The following is a 9,412-nucleotide window of genomic DNA, read 5'->3' as shown; positions in this document are numbered from 1 at the left end:
GGTGTAGCCTTCTGGCCCCGGGTGCTGCCAGGCTAGCCGCGGTGGCCACTGTGCTGGCGGGCGCTCGGGACGCGGCGATTCTCCCAGCTCTCTGGGTGCGCCCCAACCAAGGCAAGCCGAGACGCAGCGCATTCGTGGTGCCAGGGTCAGAGCAGTAGCGCGGCCGCAGGGCAGGCTCGGTGCGCCCGGCTCCGGGAGGAAGAGGAGAAGGGGGGAAAAGACGAGGAGGAGGCGTGCGAGGGAGGAAGGGCCCGGCCGCCCGGGTGGGAGGAGGAGGAGNCCTGCCCTGCGACGAGTCTAAGTGCGAGGAGCCCAGGAGCTGCCCGGGGAGCATTGTGCAGGGCATCTGCGGCTGCTGCTACATGTGCGCCCGGCAGAGGAACGAGAGCTGCGGCGGCGCCTTCGGGCTCCACGGAGCCTGCGACCGGGGGCTTCGCTGTGTCATCCGCCCCCCGCTCAATGGCGACTCCATCACCGAGTACGAAGTGGGCGTCTGCGAAGGTATGGCCGCCCGCTGCGGGCCCCCTCCCACCTGGCCCGCGCCGCCCCCTTGGCGCTGGCTGAGCCGAACAAAGTTTGGCTGAGACTTTCCCGAGGAGAGAGGGCTCCGCGGGAGGACGGGCAGCCGCCGCCCCCGGGAGGATGCCCGGTGCCCCGGGTTCCCGCTCCCTTTCCCTCCCGGCGCTTAGCCAGCTGCGGGTGAGGTTGGATTTCGTGGGTGGGGAGCGGACGAGGGCAGGATTGCATCCCCGCCCAGCACAGACCCACAAGTGTGGCGGGTGGGCTTGAGCTGGGTGACCCGCCCTCGCCCCGAGGTGGAGGTGCCGCGGGCTGGGGGCACTGCGGAGGTTGCCGCGCGCAAGCCCCCTCGGGAGTCCGCCCCTGCTGCCCTCCCGGTATAGCGCAGTGTGGCACCGAGTGCTGCACACTGTCCGTGTAGCCCTTTTCCGTTGGCGGAGGAGTCGCGTTTTCAGCACACACACTCCCTGTGTGACTCTTATTATTTTTTCCTTGTGTTCTTCCTTCACCGCCTTCCTCCTCCTTCGCATATAAATCAGTTTCAGCTCGGAAATATGTCAGCCCAAGAGAAGTTGCCTACGGTGGTTACTCATTTATTTGCCTATTGAAAATGGTCAAAGGCTTTCTCTCCTGGACAGAACGGGGTGGAAGGTGGGGATTGCACCTGGGAGTGAAAAGTTCTTGCGGACTATTAGAGGTTGCTTTTTAAGATCCGATATCCGCGCGTGGTGTTGCCGGTGCCTTCGTTTTGTTTGTTTGACAGCGGGGATTGTGTTGTAGGCTTCTCCACCGAGCATTGTGCAGCGCGGTGTCGAGACTGATGGAGGGAGACAGAGATTAGATTAGTGGAATCTCCCTCGTTGGGGAACCTCTGTGTCAGCCTTAGTCCTTGTCCGCCTGCCTCTACCTCGGGGTGCTGGCCAGGTTTGGGGTCTAGAGAAACAGTAAGTTCATTTTATTTGGCAAATGGGCAGGGCTCCGGGAGTGCTGGTTAAAAGTGGGATCCCTGCTCTGGCTGACATTGGGCAGTGATGCTGTTCAAGGGATTCTGGTGAGTGAACAGAGTGCAGCAGCCTCATTTGTGGGGGAGCAGTAAGGAGGGACAGACGCCCTCTGCCCTACTACTCACAGCCAGCACCCAAGAGACCAGGAGGGTTTATTCTCAAGCATCCTTATGTGTGTATTTACTGTGCTAGGATACTGAAAAGGAGTGGCAACCTTAAGGGTAAAAATGAATCTACTGAAAGGCTTCAATGCTGTTGATTATTTTTTTAAATACACACGTATTTTTTTTAACCTGTGGTTTTTAGGGTTTGGATAATTCTGGAAAATCGGGGCTTGAAAGCTGGTGGGCAGTAATGAATGAAGGGAACTTTTCTCAGAGGGAAGGGTGGTGTTCTTACTGTGCTCTTAGGACCTTGGTTAGAAGACCTCATTTGCCTGAAACACAAGCCTCTCACCTGGCATGAAGTTCCATTTTATAACATGGTTTTGTTTCTCAGTTCAGGAAAAATGTCTGTTAGATTAACTCATACAATTTTATGCCTTTGACTTTGGGAATTCTGAATGACTTAGACTAAAAGATGCATCTTTGAACCCTGCCACTTGAAGTACATAACTTGATCCAGCCTCCCCATAAACCTGCAAACAAGCAATATGAAACAAGCTTCAATGCAGTGGAAACTGCTGTGCTCTGAGGACTTTGGAGGCTCCAAATAATCTAACCTTTGTTTATTCATTCTTTATATATTTCTGGTGAAGGAAATGCTCAGAAAACATTTACAGTAACCAAGTGTTTTGGCAGCAACATCCCATGTCGCAGCATGGAGTTATTTTGGCAGTGTATTGGTAAGCCTTTCATTCTTCTGAAATGATGCGATTCTTCATGGCTTCCTTTTTTTCTGGTAACACCAGTGCACTTGGTTTTAGCCTTGAAAATGCTTAGAAGTATCTCTTGACATGGTTGTATCTCAGTGTTCTTTGGAAGCACTTTTCATTTAACAGGCCTGTTTTCAGTCACCACAGCTGTGTGCTCAGGCACTTTTTTTTTTTTTTTAAATAATTCTAAAAGCAGCAATCAAGTTGCATTCTAAATCCATGAAAACAAGGTAAGGACATTGTTTCCTGGCCTGATCTAATCATTGGATGTAGACAGACATTTTCAAATGTATGTTTAACATTCCAAAGATTTGCATATTGCTACAGTATTTATAGAAAGCATAAAATACAAGAGTAACCTTTTCTTCTAGGAATTGGAGAGGTCTTTACATGTCACTGATTTCTTGAATGTACAGACGTTTTTTCTGATTTGTTTTTGTTACTCAGCAAGAAATTTCTCAATGGCCAGTGTTTCCCTCAGTTTCCATTTTTATTCAGAAATTCATGTATGTGGATTATCATAACTAACATTAAGAATTGACATTTTATTCATGTTAAAGTCTCTCATGCTGCAATTTTTGCACTAAAATGACCCCTACTGGTTGTATCTGTTAATGAAAACTCCTTTGAAAACTTAAAGTTTTCATGCAGAAACATACTACATGGTACAGAAGTGTTAGGACTTAACTTACCTGGTTTTGATGGCATGATTTAAATACAAGTTACATTGCTGTTTGCCAACTTGCAATAATTTTTGCATTACTCCCATACTGGTGTTGGGGCCAGGGATCATGCTTTTAACTGCATTTCCAAAATGAGTTAGATAAATCATGGACTGAAATGCACATCGAGTGACCAACTATTCAGTGCACATATTCAACCTGTGGCTCAGTGCCTTAGGTTTTTAAGGCAGCTGACCCATTGTGAGCTCTCAATGAAAGTACATGGAATAAATGAATGAAGAGTCCCCTCCATAGAAAATAAGCCTATAGAAAAATATAGTTTTCTGAAAGACTAAATAATGTGATGAGTTATATGCTATGAATCACGCAAGATGTACATAGAATTTCTTCTCAGCATAGTTTAGAATGTTATTAAGTAAATTTCAATTTAATAATTATAATTCTTCTTGACCAAGTTCATTTGAAAAACTGAGAATGGAGCCAGGTATCCAAAGTTTTCTCTCACTCTCTGTCTAAAAAGTGCTCTCTGGTCCCTGGGGGCTTGAAGTTCCCTTTTCCTGTTTTCATTCATTGGCAAGTCTTCCTGCTGCCCCTTGCAAAATCCTAACCTGACTGTTTGCTTGGCTGGGTTACTCACTTCCAGGGAAATCACCTAGAATCTAGAGAAACAATTTGAGGTTTTGAATCCCCAAGGAAGAAGTCTGGATAGGAGAGCTCTTTGGGGCATCAGAACTTTGAAAAACTAAGGAAGTGAGGTTTTCTAGAAGTTATGTTTTGATTGAACAGTGAAAATCATATTTTGAACTAAGGGGATGAGGACCATATTTTTTTTCTGTGTGGGTTAGTACATTATGCTTCTGTAAGGGGTGGGGCAAGGTGAAGAAGTATGGCCACCCTTTTGGCTCTTGGTAATAAAAGGGCTCATGATGGCTTGAGTTTGATAGTTTGTGAGGTCAGAGTGTTTACCAACTAAGTGAATACTGTTGAGTTACTTTGCTCTGAGGACTGCTGTAGGGTGATTTTTTATTTCCCATATTTTTCAAAACCACTGTTATTTAAATACTATCTCTTTCAGAGTACAGCGCCCTCCCCACCCCATACACACACACACACACACACACACCACTCACACACACACCCCACAGGTATATTAGCCTTTCCTTCTACCTGTTTTTCGTGGGGGCAGTGAAGAGGACTGTACTTAGAGAACTAAGACCAGAATTAGAAGGTAGAGTTTCCTTCCTTATTACTAGAAGACAGTCAGTGGGGATGTTGGCTGCTTGGAAGAAAATGTCTTGATCTGAGGTGAGGCCCAGACAACAGGCTCTAGGAGGCCAGTGAGTGCACCAAAGCATTTGGTTTGCATGAGTCACATGGAAGCTGCTCTCATTGATTTGTAGTAGGTTTTGGAGTTAAGAGCTCATGAATTTTAATTTTTACCAATTAAATAAGGAAGAAGAGGGGCAAAGTTTAATACTTGTAGATTTAGAAAAATTTAAAAACCCAGCAGCAGTCCAAACTTTGTTTTTGAGTAATAGGCTTCATTTTCCGTCTCAAAAGTCTTTGGGTAGTGTGTACTCTTTGAATGCCGGAGAAAAAAGCAAGCTGAGGGTGTATAAAGTTATGTTAACAGGGTATGGGAAGAGAAACCAGTACACGTAAACAAGGAAATAATTAGTTCCTTCCAAAAGTAAATATTGACAAAACATCCAGTGACCAACTATTCAGTGCACATATACAAATGACAGGACTCTTTGACCTTTGCTTTGTTAGGCTTGTAGACCTCCGTGTTGCTGAGGAGTCCTGTCGCTAGAAACACTTGGCAAAGGACAGGTGAATTGCATAGTATCACAAGGACAAAAATTGCAAGTTTTGAGATGTTTGTAACTCATGTTTACAGTCACCAGGAAATCTACACCCAGTGGGTTGGTACTACAGTAGTGAGCAGTCAGGCTAATTTGTAAAGAAAGCTGTCTGAAGATCCTAAAGCTATGGGCATTATATGCATTTATAAAAGAGTTCAGTGATTCGGTGCAGATTTCTATGATTTTTGTGGCTTGTTTATTAAGGACTAATTGTCCGTATGAACAAGTGAACCACTTGGCGATACAGGGTACAGGCATTATGAAGTCGGAGGATTTGATTAAAAAAGAAATACATGGCCTTAAAAAGATAATAAGTGAGTAGACTAAAGGATGATGAATGGGAGATGGGAAAAAATACTTAGTTCATCTTAGCACGACTATATCATCCTTTGAAGAATAATCCAAAACACATTCCAGACATTAATTGTGAAATTCCTGAAAAATGTGGGTGTGTTTAACATCACTGGGCAATGGTGCTAGCAGGAGAGATGACAGAGCAGCTTTATCGTGTGAACACAACGGGGCAGGAGGTGGTGAAATGAGTGGAAGGTAAATATGTTCAGTGAGGCAGGTGCCTATAACACTGTGTTCCATATGGCACATTTTGTATCAGAATTTTGGAGCCACCCCAGTAAAGCTCATTTAATTATTTGAGGAAGAAATGGTAGACTAGCCAAGCATGCACAAAGAACACTAAGAGCCTGCCTTCTTAGAGGTCTAATTCCCCAAAGCTGTATTTTCAAAGATCTGACTTGCTTTTGCATAGAAATCAATCACTCATTCATTGATTTTTCTACTCTGTACAAGGCCTTCTGCTGGGGCAGTGGGGCAGCTGGGGAGCCTGGGAACTGCTCAGACATATTCTTGACTCCTTACATTCTTTTAATCAAGAAAAACAATAAAGAAGCAAAGACTAAAAAAAGTCAACATAATAATGTTTTAAGTTCAAGCCAAGTAGAAGTGGTTCTGGTTCTGCAAGTCTGTATGCAGTTAATTGGCGAATGAGATCCATGGATGAAATTTGTCCTCAGAACTAAAAGATCTCAGGTGATCACTTGAGACACTGGTGGCAAAGTGAGAAAGGGGAGCTGCCGTTTGAGCCCTTTTTTGGTGGGAAAGGGGATCCTGCCCATCCTCCTTAGAGCTTGTGGAGTGCATATCAGAGGGTTTCCCACATTTGAGAACAGGCTACATTCTCAACACTTTACTAGCTGTGATTCACAGTGGCAGGTTTCTTTTTGAGGGTGGTTTTCTCTTTGTTCTAGCTTGTTGTAGTAGGCATGGGAGCGTGGGTGGTGGACTGGGAGGTGCCCCTGGCTTAGCACCTCTCACCTTCTCACCTTCCCTCTCTTTGCTGCTTTCCCTGGCCCTTTAGCCTAGTCATTCATGGAAAACTGCACTTAGACTAAGACCTCAGTGTGGACAGAGGAGTGCTTGAATATGCCTATATTTAAGAATGCCCTCAGAGTAAAAACTGAAATGAGTGTTCATTTGGGGCACAAGTTTAAAAAAAAAAAAAAAAGCCTTATTTTTCTTTGTTGGTTGCAAAATGAGCAGATGTCAGTTCCTTACCTCACTCCTCCAGCCCCACTAGCTTCCCCACGTGAAATACCTATACTTTGGTAGAAGAGTGTAATGGTTAGGAACTTGGTTTATGAGATGAAATCTGTATTCTTGATTCTGTGTGTCTCAGTTTTCTCATCTGTATAGTGGAGGAAATAACAGGTTTGATATAGGAACTCAGTGAATGCCCAGGAAGTACTAGAAGTAATGGCATGTGGAAAATGCTAACAGCACGGCTACTAACTAGTGTAAGTGAAACAATAAGACATGGGCTCATTCCCTTGTTCCTCCTCGTCTTCATCTTCCTGAGTCACTGATTGTCAGTAGTTAAGGAGTTTGGGATTTTACAAAAAGAGTGCCTTGTTACTGACTTCAGGCCCCCTCAACCCCAACATATACACAACTGTATCCCAATACCACAAGTTCATGGAGTTAAACTTTATTAAGGCCTCTGAAGCTATTTGATGCCTCTCTTCTTAATGCATAGTTATGTCCTATCTACAAAAATTATATCTTTGGGATTTTTTTTTTGCATATGTCATAGGAATTATAAATTTAACCATTTATCTGTAGGCTGGTGTTTAATTTGGGGAGGAGGGGTAACCTAAACTCACCACAATCAGTAATGTATATTTTCCTTCACAGTATATTCTAGAAGAAGATTTTGCTGCTTAACTTCGAGAGTGTTTATACTGGTGATCCCCCCAGGATTGACCTGACTTGAGCCAAGGAAACTGCTTGTCCTGGCATAGCTCTATCCCACCAGGGCCCTAGTGTCTTGTTGATGTACTTGGTGCAAACTAGACAAAACCAGAGGTTTAACCACTCCAGTCCTTTCTAGTTTAACCATTTATTCTCTTGCTAGCTCAACTGGTCTCTCTGCCACCTTGGACCCACAAATTATCTGTCTGTCATGGATCTGGTCACTGTGCTATAAAGTAGTGATGCCGCTTTTGTAAAACTACGCTTTCAAAATTTTAATGTGCACAGAGTCACCTTGGGATCTATTAAAAATGCAGGTTCTCAGGGCTGGAGTTGTGGTAGAGCGCTTGCCTGGCATGTGTGAGGCCCTAGGTTTGATCTTCAGCACCGCATATAAATAAATAAATTAAATAACAGATCCATCAACAACTAAAAAAATTTTTTTTAAAAAAACACAGGTTCTCAGACTGGAGGTAGAGCTCAATGGTAGAATGTATGCCTAACATGCCCAAAGCCTAGGTTGGATCTGCAGCACCCAGCACCAAAACAAAAAAACAAGAAGCAGGTTCTGATTCTGTAGGCCTAGGGTAGAGCCTGTGATTCTGCAGGTCTAACAAACTCCCAGGTGATACAGTGTTCCTGGTCTCAGGACCACACTTTGCATAATAAAATGCCATGTGTGTAAAGCTTTTGTAGCACATAGACTATGGTATTCAATAAGACCTGATGAATGTCACTTGCTATTATAATAATTCTTTTCCAGCCAAAATAAATAAGATAAAGGCCCTGCTTTCACAGAGGTCATGGCCTGATGGTAGATAGGGAAAACTGAGAGAATTCATTGCAGTTCACGACACTAAGCCCTGAGATAGGAAAGTGCTGAGCATGTCAGAGGCAACTAGGAGGGGCCCTAACTCTGACTAACAGGGAAGTTGTAGTGCAGGATGCAGCAGCAAGCAAGACCTGGGAGTCTCCTCTCCTCCCTCCTTTTCCCCATTCCTCTTGTGCAGGGTGTTTTATGAAAAAAAAAAAAAAGTCCTTATAGCTAGAAAAACCTTTGTTCAAATCTCAGCTCTGTGTTAGTTTTTAACTCTTGAGAACAAACTTATTTCTGGACTCTAGTTTTCTCATCTATGAAAATGGTCACTAATAACTTTCTATCAAGTAATTGTGTAGTGAGAGTAGAGATAATACATCTTGTGTGTGAATACATAAATGTATATTTTTTAAGATTATATATTTAGTTGCTACTAGAGTTCTTGGTTGCAAATAGACTTAAAAAATAATATTCTAATTTCCATCCTTTATCGTTTTTTTCTTTGTTTAGTCTGTATGTAAACTTAGAAGTCTGCTCTGGGGATGTAACTCAGTGGTAAGAGCACTTGCCTAAGAATGCACAATGCCCTGGGTTTTATTCCCAGTATTGCCAAAATAATAATAATAATAATAATAATAATAATAATATTTAGAAATCTACTTTGTGGGCATATTCATACCTCTTACATAAATTTCTTCAGCAGGAGGCTGAGAGGGGAATTTCTGGTCTTGGAGAAGAAGACTCTGCAGTACTGAGAAGGAGAGCTTCCTTGGTTTGATCCAGTGTAACTGTAATTCCTAGCCTCTGAAATTTCTGCAGAGTGTGAACATTGCTTGATTTTCTGGTTTGAGTCATTATTTCTAAAGAACTATTTTATTTGTTTGGTATCAGGGATTGAACCCAGGGGGCACTTAATTATTGAGCCACATGACAAGCCTTTTTTTTTTTTTTGGACAGGGTCTCACTAAGTTGCTTAGAGCCTCAGTGAATTGTTGAGGCTGGTTAATGAACTTGCAATTCTCTTGCCTCAGCCTCCTAAACCACTGGGATTACAGGTGTGTGCCACCGTGCCCGGCTTAAAGAGCTATTTTAAATTCATACTTTGTAAGAGTTGACATGTTAAGCTTGATGGCATGTGGTTGCATGGAAGTGAGTACCTTTGTGTTGCTTTCCTCTGTTCCAGGCCTTCTGACCATCTGTGCTGTGCAAAGTACTGCAGGGTTACCAGGATTTGCCTGGTGGAGGCTCTGGACAGTCTTTGTGCCACAGAGGAAGGCTGGGAAGGAAGAACACCTAGACTTAAAATATCTGACATTCTTTTCTCTTTAGTTCCTAGTGTAGGTGTGGTCCCACAGTACTGCCTATTAACTATGGCTTTTTCCATT

General features: G+C 43.6%; 1 protein-coding gene across 1 annotated transcript in view; it reads left to right on the top strand.

Moving 5' to 3' along the window:
* Positions 1-253: 253 nt before the first annotated feature.
* Positions 254-9,412, top strand: part of Crim1 (cysteine rich transmembrane BMP regulator 1) — a 179,548-nt gene continuing 170,389 nt past the window's right edge. Inside the window, exon 1 of the mRNA XM_015479775.2 lies at positions 254-501. Within this exon, the coding sequence (XP_015335261.1) occupies positions 363-501 (139 nt within the window). The 5' untranslated portion in view covers positions 254-362. The remainder of the gene's footprint in view (positions 502-9,412) is intronic.

This window comes from Marmota marmota, unplaced genomic scaffold (assembly GCF_001458135.2).
Source record: "Marmota marmota marmota unplaced genomic scaffold, marMar, whole genome shotgun sequence".
Taxonomy (NCBI): domain Eukaryota; kingdom Metazoa; phylum Chordata; class Mammalia; order Rodentia; family Sciuridae; genus Marmota; species Marmota marmota.
This window is presented reverse-complemented; position numbering and strand designations above follow the sequence as displayed.